Raw genomic sequence first — 13,548 nt, 5'->3', positions numbered from 1 at the left:
GAGTTTCTCCCCACCCCTCAACCCCACTTCCGAAACAGAACCAGGTGACCCCAAGGAATAAGGCGAAGTGTAAACACAACCTCAGAAAGTAGCAAAGAAAAGCGAAGCCCAAAGAAGCAAGACCAACACTGTTACAAAACTGTCTGGTTTTGTAACAATTTCCCCGCCGCCGGCCAATGAGCAGCGTGGCGGCACGTCACATGGTATCGTTTTATATAACACTTTGCTGAGACAAGACAGTTATTAGGCGGCGCGGGGCGGCGGGCATGGAGCTCCCAGAGGCGCGGCAGGGCCCAGAGTTAGGTAGCACGGCGGCGGTGGCCCTCCTGATTTCCTCCAGCCGCCACTTCTTGCTTCGTGTTCCCAGTCCCTAGACGCCTCTTCCCCTCCCGTGTCCCTCTCCCTATGGAGTCAGTACGGACTGAACAGATGCTGAGCTTGCCCGCCGAGGTCAGCAGCAACAACTTAGATCCAGTGGAGCCGGCGGAGCGAGGGGCATCAGCGGCCCAAGTAGACACGGCTCCCCCGCCAGAGGCGGCTGCAGAGGGTCCCGTACCTCTACCTACGCGGGAGAGAGAGCAAGAGCAGTCTCCGGGGACCTCAACGCCGGAGAGCAAAGTCCTGCTCACGCAGGCAGACGCCTTGGCGTCCCGGGGGCGCCTCCGGGAAGCCTTCGAGGTGTATAGACAGCTCTCCGAGCGACAGCAGCTGGTGGCTGACCAGCTAGAGCAGCTGGTGCGCTGCCTGGCGGAGAAAGTCCCTCAAGGCGAGGCACTGACGCCAGCGCCCCCGGACGAGGGTAGTGCTACAAGCAGCGCCGTGGCGGCGGAAGAGACAGGGGCCGCGGCGGCCACCGAGGTGTGGGACGGCTTTAACTGCCGGAAATGTGATGGCTTTCTGTCAGACCCCGTGTCCTTGTCGTGTGGCCACACCTTTTGTAAATTGTGCCTGGAACGTGGGCGGGCCTCCGACCGGCGCTGTGCGCTGTGCGGGGCCAAGATTTCCGGATTGATGGTGGCCACTGGGCGGGCGCGTGGAGCCCAGCAGGCTGAGCAGCAGCCGCCGCCGCAGCCGCCGCCGCCGCCGCCGCCGCCGCCACCGCCGCCGCCGTCGCCGCTGCGAGTCAACGTAGTGCTCAGAGGCCTCCTCGGCAAGTTGTTCCCTGGCCCGGCGCGGGCGTCGCAACTCCGGCACGAGGGCAACCGGCTGTACCGCGAGCGCCAGATGGAGGCGGCGCTGCTCAAGTACAACGAGGCAGTTAAGTTGGGTGAGTCCAGTGTGCTGCTGGGCTGGGGCTGGTGCTCGTTTGGCGACGCGAGGGTGCGGGAGAACAAACCCTGCAGCAAGATGGGACTTGGACCAAGGCAGAAGAGGGGGCGGGGGACCCATGGACCCTGGCCGGGGTGGGGGAGGGGTGTTTTTGGAGCTGGGTCTCTGAGTTTGTCCCGTTTTCCCTGCTTTAGCTGTCTTTCACTGTGTTTGTGCCGATATCGGTTGCTTTTTGTCTTTTTCTGCCGACTTCTGTTAGTTTTTGTGTTCCTGTCAGTACCAGTTCCTGTGTCTCCTTGTTTCTGGTTCTTTTTCTCCATCTCTTCTCATCTTTGTCACTGTTTCTTTCTTAATCAGTGTCACTCTCTGTTCCTCTGACTCTCCTCCTCCCGCCGCACTCCTGGCCTCCTCTTACACCTGCTCACACCTTCCCAGTGAACAGAGGAACTTCGCGCGCTCCTCGCACTGGCGCCCTGTCCTCCAGGCTGTCACCAGCAGGAGATGTCCGGTCGGCGCCTGCGTGCCTCTCGCGCCGCCGGGTGTTGCCCCTTCCGGGGCCGCGGCTCCCTGTGGGGTGGGTCTGGCGTGGAATTAGGTCAGGAGAGCACTGGTTTCATAAGGGCCGCGAGCGGCCCGGGTCGGGCGGCCCCTCCTCCGCGCGGGCGGGCGGGATTGTGTAACCGCTGAGGTAACTGAAGTGGGCCACGCTCGCCTCGGAAACCATCCCACGAGCGTGTGCGGGGGGAGGGGGAGCGCTTGCGCCCCGCTGCCCTGTGACTCATTGTCACCGCTTCCTATCACACGATCCTCTGCTGAAATACATGCCTCCTCCCTCCTTCTGCCCTGCCAACCCGCAGCATGTGCCCTGGCCTCGAACCCCTTTAACCCGGCCAGCCCGGTGGGAGACGGGGCCTGGCAACTGCTTGGGTATCCCCAGGGACCGTGGGCTGGCGACGAATGGGTCACACCTCTGTCCTGCTTTCCAGCGCCGCCTGGGAAGGTTGGGTGGACTTTGCAGCTTCAAGGGCAACATGGGCAGTCCCACATCTCCAGTTGGACTAGGGAACCCGAATTTCCCAGGGAGCCGCTCTCTGCGACCCACTGCCTCTGGACCCAGGAAGTGGCTGCTGAGCTGCCAGTCCGTGTTGCCCAGCTCGGGCAGGCTGCCAGAAGCTGGGCCGCGGGGCACGGTTGTCTGGCGAAGCATGACGGGAGGAGGCAACAGGGATGGGCAGGCAGGGCCCTGGCATCCCAGGGTGTTCTGGACCTGACTCTGTGGAGTGGGGGAAGGGTGTGGGCTGGAGTCTCCACGTGTTGAATCTCCACTCAGGCTTGCAACAGGTAATAGGAGGAGGAATAAGGACTGACGGGGCGACACTGGCAGCCAGAGAAGGGGACCCCACCAGCCCCTCTCTGTGCACAAGCAAAGCACACTGTGAGCTGTCAGCAGGCTGGAGTGTGCTGCAGAAGAGAATAGACAGAAAAGACTGTAAACAATTTGCTAATGTCTTAAGAGCAAGTAATGGGCACCCAAGCAAGTCCTCAGCACACCCCTGGGAAAAAAAACATCAAAACCTGTTGTCACAGAGGAAGCTAGAGTCAGATCTTGGGGAAGAGCAGGGCAATATGAATGAAGCTCTGGAGGCCATTTAACTCCAGATCTCCAAGGCAGGTTGCATTCCTTTTAGCCATCCTCTAAGGGCCAGGAAAGCCCCTTCCTGACCTCACCCTCTTTCTCTGTCGCTGCCACCTTCCCCTGGGGGTTCTTCCTTGCATCTTTGTTAATTTCCTCAAGGAAGTCAGGGTGAAAATGTTAAGGCCAGCTTTACCCTTCTAAGACGAAAAGAGGCTCTCTGTTCTGGAAGATGGCCAGTGTGTCTGTATTATTCCAAGTACACACCTTCAGAAAAAGGAACCTGCTCCCCAGCATTCCAGCTTCAAAAGCTTCAAAGTCTCACCAGTTATCAGTGACTCTGTCCATCTAGGTGTGTGACCTTGAGAAGATGCTTTCCCTTCTCTGGGCTTCATTTTCCCCATCTGAAGAATGGGTTGATTGAGCCAGATAATCTCTAATTGCCTGTTCAGCTCTGACATCTAGTAATTCTGAGTTTTTGGTGAGAGCCAGCCTCATCTTATTCCCAGTAACCCTTTCCAAGTTCATTTACATTTGGTCATCTGAAATGAGAGGACGGGACCATATAAAGATATTTTCACATTTCATTTAGGGAATCTTCATATGTGCTGGGCTTTGTAGACAAAGATGTTGCTAATGTCATCAGTCATTCCCTCCTGGAAGACGAACTTGGATTTGTCTTCTTGGTGGTTCAGATAGGGGTCACATCTGCCCACTTCTCTCTCCTTCCTACCTGGCCTGTTTTCTTGTTGTTGATAATGCCCTCAAACCTGGCTGCCAGGCACTAGCTGTGTGTAGCCACATCTTGTCTATGTCAAAGTGTCTAATGCATCACTGACACTACAGGGCCTCTAATGAACTTGTGAGTGGGGGTCAAAAATGACTTTGCAGTTGGGGAACCAAGAGTGTCTTGGGGTGTAGAAGGTAGGACAATATTAGAACTAGAAATAGAGCCCAATCCTTTTGATCTCCAGTAAAAAAGTCCTAGAAAACTTATCATTTGCTCAAGATCCATGCTCATACAGGACTTACCACCTGCTTGCCCTGGCTGGGGGCCATTAATAAGGGTTTTTCTTTCTCATTTTGGCAGCTCCAAATGACCACTTGCTTTATAGCAATCGGTCTCAGATTTATTTCACCTTGGAGTCTCATGAGAACGCACTGCATGATGCAGAAATAGCATGTAAGCTCCGCCCGATGGGTTTTAAGGTGAGTGTGGGATGGGAGAGGTGGGAAGGGGTTGTACTGTAGACAGGAATTGGCAGGAAGGGCTGTCTCCCTGGAGCGTAGGGGCGCTAGAGCTCAAGCAGAACAGGAAGAAGGCTTTGCAAAGGAGCCAGGGTAAAGATCCCTGGGCAAAGGGAGACTCAGGTCTGCAAGGGAGCTGGATTCTTCCTCAATTCGGTCTTCAGCTGATGACCTTCAGAGCAGCCTGGGCATAGTGACTCTCTAGAATATGCCCTTGGAAGCCAAACTGCCTGGGTTTGTGTCCCAGCTCTGCTGCTTTTATGACCTTTGTGGCCTTGGGCAAATGACTTAACTTCCCAATACTTCATCTCCTCCTCTGTAAAATGGGGGATATTCAAAGCAGCTACTAAATAGGATTGTTGCGTGGATTACATAAGCTAATAATGTAAGGTGCTTAGAACAGTGTTTGGAACGTAGCGCTATATAAATGCCTGCCTGCCTGCCTACCTGCCTGCTTTCCTGCCTTCCTTCTTTCCTTCCTTCCTTCCTCCCTCCCTCCCCGCTTCCCTCCCTCCTTCCTTCCTCCTTTTTTTTTTTTTTTTTTGAGATGGAGTCTCACTCTGCCGCCCAGGCTGGAGTACAGTGGCATGATCTTGGCTCACCGCAACCTCCGTCTCCCGGGTTCAAGCGATCCTCTCACCTCACCTAACAAGTAGCAGGGATCACAATAGGCATGTGCCACCATGCCTGGGTAATTTTTTGTATTTTTAGTGGAGATGGGGTTTTGCCATGTTGGCTGGTGTCGCCTCAGTCTCCCAAAGTGCTAGGATTACAGGAGTGAGCCATTGTGTCTGATCTATATAAATGTTTTCTATCGTCATCATTATCATTATTTTCTAGGGACATTAGAAAGAGGAGGTGAGAGTAGCATGGCTGGCCTGGCCCTCCTGAACCTCTGCTGATAGCCAGGCTCCTTGGCAGCTTAGCCAGTTTTCTCTGAAGGGATCCTCACACTCACACAATGGTTGTGCCATTTCGAGTCCTTAATATAGTCAGTCAGCCTGGCAGTATCCCCAAGGATTTAGGTCACGTGAAGGGGTGAGAAGAAAGACAGCCTGGACACCTCTCAGGATGCCAGGATGCAAAGTGTCACTTTCTGTATCTTTGCCTGGCTTCAGGACTGACCCTCAGCCACATGTCAGTACTTTGTTTTGAAGATTAGATTTGAGCCTTTGCTCTACTACTTGCAAGCCATGGGGAGGTGGCTTCACTCCCTGAACCCCAAATATCCTTGTTTGCAAAATGAAGCTATTGATATCTACCCTGATTGCCTCACAAGGATGCAGTGAGAGTCAAATGTGAACGTGGCCAAGAGGACATTCTGCAAGCTATAAAGTTTGCTGGGTGTAGTGCTCTCTCTACACAACCCAAGGATGCCTTCCTCAGAAATCCATTTTATCCAAGTTCAAGTCCATGATCCCTTATCTGAATACTATTAAGACCAGAAATGTTCAGAATCCAGAATGTTTTAGATTTTGCAAGGACAATATATTAGGTCTTGGTGAGCTCCAGGCAGCTTCCTGTAGTCAAACACTATCTCTCCAGCAGATTCTGTGAAAATTCACACTCTGTGGGACAAATATTTTAAAACACTTCATGTCAGTTTAGGTCAGGTTTTGCCATCTAATGAATTTTGATGTCAAGCTTATGAAAATAATGGATTATCAGAACTTTTTTGGATCTGGAAACTTCAGATACAGCATGTGGACTTGTGTACTCTGCCATGAATGTCAGGTGAATCTTGTATGTTCTTTCCTGAGAAGGTTTTCATGAGTGATGATGGATTTGTATACTCTTTTTTTCCGAGAAGGTTTTCCTGAGTGATGATGGATTAGTATGCTTTTTTCCCAAGGAACACAGTTAGCATTTAATACAAATCACCAGTGCCTTAACCCAAAGGAGCTATAGTGGGGGCACTTTCAGGCTCCCAGTAGTGCAAGTCAGGGAGCTGCCTAGGAGTCAGAGGACTTGCAACTCTGTCCACCTCCACTCTAAGCCTAGATCCTAGGGCTAAGGACCTTGATAGTGTGATAAGAAGCAGAGCTGAGAAACAGTGAAGCATTTTGGATGAAATGGGAAAAGTGACTTCCCCAGTGAAGGAAGAGTTGATGAAAGTATTAAATAGGAGCTTCGTATCCCTGTAGTGATGAACTGAGAGGTGGGGGCAGTGATGAGATAATTTATTGTCTTGAGGGTTAAGAGAAGAGACTGGAACTGATGCATATAATTCAAAACTATCTCCAGCCCTGATTTGCATATTTTCCAACATTTCTATGTAAAATGCCCAAAGTGTAGGGGTTTATCTGGCAGCCCTATTCTCCATTCCAGCCATCCAGTCAGAGTGTGTGGTACTCAGTACATCCTGCAGGTGATACAGCTCTGAGTGTTGTGAGCTGGTTTCCCTGAGCAGGTAGAGTATATGGGTTGGCTGGGTGCAGTGGCTCATGCCTGTAATCCCAGCACTTTGGGAGGCTAAGGCAGGTACACAACTTGAGGTCAGGAGTTTCAGACCAGCCTGGCCAACATAGTGAAACCCCGTCTCTATTAAAAATACAAAAATTAGCCAGGCATGGTGACACATACCTGTAATCCCAGCTACTCAGGAGGCTGAGGCACGAGAATCGCTTGAACCCAGGGGGCGGAGGTTATAGTGAGCCGAGATCCGCCACTGCACTGCAGCCTGAGTGACAGAGCAAGACTCTGTCTCAAAAAAAAAAAAAAAAGAGAGAGAGTGTATGGGTTGCTACTTGATATGATTAGTGGGATCACAGAGGCCTTTCCAGTCTCCCAACACTTCTCCCCTCTAGTCGCCCTATGATGTCATGCAAGCCTTTCCCCGAAGGTCCTTGGTAAACACCACAGGGAGAGGCAACAAAGGAAGCCATCAGCATCCATGTATCCACCAATACAAGACTTCAGAAGGAGCTTGGGGAATGCAGAGAGGTCCTCATTGGAGCAGGGGACACTGTTCAAGAAGGCAGCTTCAGGTCAGCCTCTGCAGCAGGCCATAGCCAGGGCCTGCAGAGAGGCATGTTAGAAAGGGAGGCAGGGAAGTATCCAGCAGCTACAACCTGGATCAATCACTTCATTCACTAAGTTAGACTTAGTGTTGCTCATAGAGGAGGCAAGGGAGCAGGCCACTGGGTGGAGGGACATCGTAGATGACTCAGGTGAAATGCTCTTCAAGCCAAGTTGCTAGTATCCACCTGTCTCAAGACACACACACAGGGCAGTCCTCTCCCCGACTCTTTTTTCTTCTTCCTTCTTCCCCAGAATGTTCTGCTTTCCCTAGAGTGTCTCTCCCAGAGCAGTTGGGCTTGGAGTATAAAAAACTTTATACTTTTTAAAGTATGTGGTGAAGGAGCAGAAGTGAGCCAAGCCCCTAGGAGAGAAAGTATCTGCTCAGCCCCCTGGTTAGCCCTCTGAAGGGCAGTCTGCTTCGTGGAGAAGAACATTCTGGGAGTCCTGAGACTGCAGTTTTAGTTCCAGCTTTTGCCACTAGTTACCTCTGAGGTCTTGGAGAGGTCAGATCCCTTTTCCTGGGACTCTTCTGAAAATTGATCAGTTAGTTTAGGTGCTCATTCAAGCCACTACTGAGGACTAATTCTCTGCTTGACAGACTAGTTCAAAGGAAGGCATAACTGGGCAGGCCCTGAAAGCTGGTTAGCATGTGGTAAAATGGGGGTTCTTGCTACATTTGATGGTCACTCCGTACAATGGTGGGGCAGAGACAAGGTAGCATGGCACAGTGGTTAAGAATATGGGCTTTGGTGTCAGTCAGTCCCAGGTTCAAACCCTGATCCCACAATTTACCTGCTGTATTACATTGGGCAAGTTAACTTTTTTGGGTTTCAGTTTTGTCCTCTTTAAAATGGCATTAGAACAGTTGCCCGCATTTTAGGGCTGTAGATAAGAGAGTCTTTTTTTTTTTTTTTTTGAGATGGAGTCTTGCTCTTGTTGCCCAGGCTGGAGTGCAATTGCATAATCTCAGCTCACTGCAACCTCCACCTCCCAGGTTCAAGTGATTCTCCTGCCTCACCATCCTGAGTAGCTGAGATTATAGGTGCCTGCTACCACGTCTGGCTAACTTTTGTATTTTTAGTAGAGATGGGGTTTTGCCATGTTAGCCAGGCTGGTCTTGAACTCCTGACCTTGTGATCGGCCCCCTCGGCCTCCCAAAGCGCTGGGATTACAGCTGTGAACCACCTTGCTGGCCAAGAGAGTCCTTTTAAGATGTTTCACACAACAATGAGTGCTCTGGGTTATTTATTGTTATAGTAGTAGTGTTAATAGGCTGCATAAAATGGGATTGAATGCTAATGTTTCCTTCCAGGCACATTTCAGAAAAGCCCAAGCCTTAGCCACCCTAGGCAAAGTGGAGGAGGCACTAAGGGAGTTTCTCTACTGTGTATCCCTTGATGGAAAGAACAAGAGTGCAAGATCTGAAGCCCAAAGAGTGAGTTGAAATGACATCAGGTCCAGCTGCCTAATGGACCCTCACCTCTCTGTCTTCTCTAGGAAGGGGAGTGAGTGTGCTTGTCTCCCTGGCATTTGGGGTCCTGAGTGGGTGGTTTCCTGGGTTAAGGGGACAAAAGGGAGACTAGAGTGCTAACTGATTGCCCAGAAACACCATCCTTCTGGTGTGTACAATCAGATTGGTCAGTTCCTACATTTTTGTAGAAACCTGTGAGGAATGTTCTTGCTTGACTCAGGGTCTGGATTGTCAGTGGGAGAAAAACCAAAATCAAGTACATTAACATGGGGATTGAGGTTCACTGAGGACATTCTGGCTGTTGATGAGAGATCCAGGGTGTGGGGCTGCCTGCCATTACATAACTTTTCTTTGGCTGAATCATAGTTTTCAGTAGCCACACAGGACAGCCAGCCCCTGGGAAGGGACGCTGGTCATCTCCACCTCCCCTATCACCATACACAGAGCTCCAACCTTCAGCTCCTTTGCTAGAAATAAAACACACTGCCTCACAAATGCTAGTCAGAGACTGTTACAATATAATCCAAACAGTCATTCCAACTCTTGGGTCCCAGGAGAATGTGGTAGTTATAAAAGAAAAATGGCACGAAATACTGAGAGCATGAGTGAATGCTCAGGCATCTTCAATTCATGGACTTTGTTGTTTATTGTTTTACAATTGACTCTCCTGGTACCTGGCTAATTGGCCTGGAAGTTGGATTCTGACAGTTGGTGGTTGTCTCTGCTCTCCTTGTGCCCCACCCGCTATTCCGCCGAGCCCCACGGTTTCTGTCCCAGTGTGGTGTGGCAGAGCAGTGGATGAAGAAAGTGAGCAAGAGACAGAACTGGTTTCTGAAGGCGCTACAGAGGAACGGTTAGCAAAATCGATGAACTAAAGGAACTGGCTCTGGATTTTCTGTCTCTCGCAGAGGATTTCCTTTCTGGGAAGTTGCTTTGAGTATGTGGACAAGGTGTGCTTGAGAGGAGTATGCTCGAAGCTATGGACCCTTCTCCAAATCTTAAATGTAGTCCATAGTGTGAGTAATGATAACAATAATAATAGCTAACATTTGTTGAGCATTTCCTCTGCACCAGACACTGTGCTAGGTACTTTATGTGGAGTATGTAATTTAAACCCCACTACATTCCTTTGAGGCTAGGTATGGTGATTCATCCTCAGGTTACACATGAGACAGATGAAGCTAGGTCTTGCTGACTTTCCCAAGGTCATGCATCTGGTGATTGGTGGGAAAGTATTCGAACCCAGGTCTATCTGCTTCCAAAGCCTGGTCCGTTAGCTGCTCTGCCATCCTGCTTCCCATGAGGACATGGCCACAGCTTCAGCACTCACTGGTAGCAATGGAACTTTCCAGTTCCGGGATGAACAAAGGCAGTTAGAAGAAACTTGAATTTGGGAACAGAGTGTGCAAAGGCCAGCAGAAGCAAGTCTCAGACCCAAGGAGGAATGGTTTCTTGACTCCTGTTTGTCCATTTCCCAGTTGGCCTGAGATGTTCTTGGTATCATCAGTTGGGCTGACCTGTCTCTCCAGTCCACTTTTATAGACAAACTGTTGTCATTTCCACAGCTGCCTAATGGCTTGAGGCAAGGCATTGTGTAAAGCTCTGGAGACCCAAAGAGGCATAAGTCACAGTCTTAGCCTTCAAGGAACTTACAATCTTGCATTTGTTAACATAAATGCCAGATGACGCAAGCGACCATATGCCCGTGATGAGTGTTACAGAGTTCTGAAGTGAGCATGAGAATTTAGAGGCAAATTTCCACTGAGTGTGATGAGGCCATGGCAGTGATTAAGAACATCGAGAGTCCTCAGTTGTGTTTATTTACTAAAGCATTCCAGTTTCAGGGCTAAAGATTTGACAGAGATGGTGCAGGTTCAGTTGGCATTAATAAGCTGCCTTCAAACTCACAGGCCTGTGCTTCTTTTGAATGTTTTAACCTCAGATTCTTTTTCCTCCTTCTTGACCTATTTGGGTCTTTCTAAGACTGAGGCTGAAGTGGAATTGACTTTCATTCATGTGGAATGATCATTCTCACTGAGAGTTGACCCCAGCTTTTGTTTTCCAATGCCATTGAGAAGGCCTGGAGAGAGATCTTAAGTAGTAAAATGAAGAAGGGAACTGCTGTTGTTATTTCTGCTTTGTTTCTTTTGATTTCTCCCTTGGACTCCTTTTCCTTCCCACCACCCTCAGCCCTTTCATCCTGGCACCTTGTGATGCTCTGTGGCTGCCATTGAAGAGCATTTTGCTCTTTTTGGAGAATTCCAGGGATACTGCCTCCTCAGAACTGGTTTGGTCCTCTTGGGTCACTCGTTAGGGCTTCTGAGGGCCAACCTTGGCTCCTGTGGAGGAGGGAGCTCTGAAAGCTGACATTTATGGCCCTGGGTGCTGTGAGTACCTCCCCATCTCACTCCTTTGCCACCTCATAACTGGAAAGTGTGTTTCTCAGAGCTGAAAGGAAACATAGGCATCAGTCTGAGGACTTTGGGCCTGAATGGTAGGCCTCTCCCTGGGCCCTGGGGTGGATAAGTGTCTTAATTCAATTCCATCTGGTGTGATGAGTATTTCTTGGGTATCTGTTATGTGCCCTCTAGAAGCTGGCCATCTGGCAGGAGAGAAAGGCTTACATCTGTGACACCTTTCTAGGATAACATAACGTGGTGTCTCTGTTGTTGTTCAAGATGCTGTATTATGGTACACTCTCTACTGCATAGGACAGGACTGGAGTAGTGAGGGAAGGTAGCACTTGAGCTGAGCTTTGAAGGCTGAGCAGGGTTTGGCTTCATGGTGAGTGCTGGCATCTGAAGGAATATCATGAAGAGACTGCTGGGGGCCAGAGAATAAATCAAACTGGAGTTTGGGATTCTGTCAAATTTCATTGATCAATTAATACCCTGACTGTGTACCTTCAACACGGGACGGGAGCTTGCAGGAGCTGCTGGGTGGTAAGCACTGGAACAGGTTTTAAGATGCAAAGTCACGTGCTCTCCTTGTGTTACATGTCTCAGTACATGGAAACACACACATACACACACAAACACATAATCCTTGCTGGTACAGGGGAAACTTGGGGCAGGAATGTGGACAGTGAATGGTGCAAGCTACATTAGAATGCGTGTCTAACCTCCCAGCTTATCCAATTGCAGGGAAACCAGCAAGAGACAGGAACCTCCTTGCTCCTAGTACTTGAACTTAACCTAACATCCTCTCAGAAGCAAAGGCCAGAATAGGGGAGGTGACGTTGGGAGAAGAGGGAGGAAGCTGGAGTTCTGTTTTTCCTAACAATGAACTGCTCAGGTTACCAGCTCTGAAGGGATTAAAGATCCAGGGGTGATGGTGGGGAGACGAGGAAGCAAAATGGGTAGTGGAGAAAAGAGACAGTGAGGATCCTAGAAGACATCTGTAGACTTCTACCTACTGAGGCATTAAAACTTCAAGTTCTCCAACTGGGGTTTCTCTCCTGACTTCACCTCTCTGTCTCTTTCCTCTTAGATGGGTTTTTTAATCCCACTGCAGACATTTCTGTGAAGTGTTAGCACCAGCATGGTGGCTCTTAACGTTGGCTAGGCAACAGAGGCATCTGTAGTGCCTTCTCAAAATCCAGATTCCTGGGCCACACTTCAGACCTGGGGAGATGAGAGTAGAAAATAGAGACCTAGATTTTTCATAAGTTCCCCACTTAATTCTGATACCCACTGAAGCAAGGACCCCTGCCGGTGTGGTGTGTTGGGGACTCTGGTCAAAGGCTTCCTCCCTAGATTTCTGCCCTGCAAGCTGCCTCCACCGCCCCTCCCCGCTTCACCTGGGCATCTGTAGAAACTTAAGTAGTGAAGTATTCTGTTTTATGTACCAGCTTCTCCTTAGTTTTTTTCCACCAACTGTCCCGGGGGACTCTCAGGAACATTCTCTCAATATCCTGAAGCTGTTGGCACCTCACCCTAGATTAAAGGAAGACGTAGAGTCAATGACTACTGAAGTTACCAGCCATAATCTGCCAAGGTTGTTACAGGTAAAATTCAACTCACCCAGCTCGGTCATGACCCTTCGTTTGGCTTTTTTTGAGGGCGAACGTGGGGAGTGAGCCCTCCCTGTCCTATTTTGGTGCCTGAGAAAGAAGAAACGGAGTCACTAGTGGTTCTCTTTTTGGCAAAGAAACTCCTAAAGATACAGCTGTGAATTTCAGGCATGGTCTCAGAGTTATTCATTACATTGAAAACAAAATTTGAATCAGGGTCTCGTTTTGTCACCCAGGCTGGAGTGCAGTGATGTGATCATGGCTTACTGCCTCAGACTCCTGGCCTCAAGAGATCCTCCATCCTCAACCTCCTCAGTAGCTGGGACTACAAGCATGCACCACCATGCCTAGCTAAGCTTTTTTTTTTTTTTTTTTTTTTTGGAAGAGATAGAGTTTCACCATTTTTGCCTAGGCTGGTCTCGAACTCCTGGCCTGAAGTGATACTCCCAACTTGGTCTTCCAAAGTGCTAGGATATATAGATGTAGATATAGATATATATTTTCAGTTTGTGGTTAGATCCAGCCAAGAGAGAGATTTGACAAAACTAGAAAGGAATTGGCTTACTGCCCCTGGGCCATACAATTTGCTTGGGTTTATAGGCTTCTAGGCGGAGTCTGGGAAGAGGTCCTGACAACCTCTCCTCTAGAGCTTTTTGTTTGTTCAAGCTGCTAGCCTTTGAGTGCCAGCACAGATCCTGTGCAAAGACAACTCTGATCCCCAAATGGATGTAATTTTGTATTCCTGCACTATACCTTATACGTAAGTAAGCTTCCAATACCTATTTGTAACAGAGAAGAGGAAAGAGATGTTGGGAAAGAATGTGGAGTTGAAGGACGTGGGAGGAAGACAGATACTGGTGCCTTTCTTTGAAAACCAGGAAACAGAACACAGAG

The 13,548-nt window shown here is 49.6% G+C and overlaps 1 protein-coding gene across 4 annotated transcripts in view; it reads left to right on the top strand.

The window, feature by feature from the left end:
- The first annotated feature begins 260 nt into the window (after positions 1-260).
- LONRF3 (LON peptidase N-terminal domain and ring finger 3) overlaps positions 261-13,548 on the top strand; it is a 51,607-nt gene continuing 38,319 nt past the window's right edge. Inside the window, exons 1-4 of one of the 4 annotated variants that reach the window (XM_064361606.1) lie at positions 1,194-1,267; positions 3,993-4,111; positions 8,484-8,606; positions 12,493-12,648. In XM_064361606.1, coding sequence (XP_064217676.1) covers positions 1,225-1,267; positions 3,993-4,111; positions 8,484-8,606; positions 12,493-12,648 — 441 coding nt within the window. In that variant the 5' untranslated portion in view covers positions 1,194-1,224. Of the gene's footprint in view, positions 1,268-1,991; positions 2,611-3,992; positions 4,112-8,483; positions 8,607-12,492; positions 12,649-13,548 lie in introns of those variants that run through there. The other 3 variants (XM_012475920.2, XM_021676454.2, XM_021676455.2) reach the window with 3 other exon arrangements.

This window comes from Aotus nancymaae, unplaced genomic scaffold, assembly GCF_030222135.1.
Source record: "Aotus nancymaae isolate 86718 unplaced genomic scaffold, 86718_ANA_hifiasm-v0.15.2.pri h1tg000004l, whole genome shotgun sequence".
Lineage (NCBI taxonomy): Eukaryota > Metazoa > Chordata > Mammalia > Primates > Aotidae > Aotus > Aotus nancymaae.
This window is presented reverse-complemented; position numbering and strand designations above follow the sequence as displayed.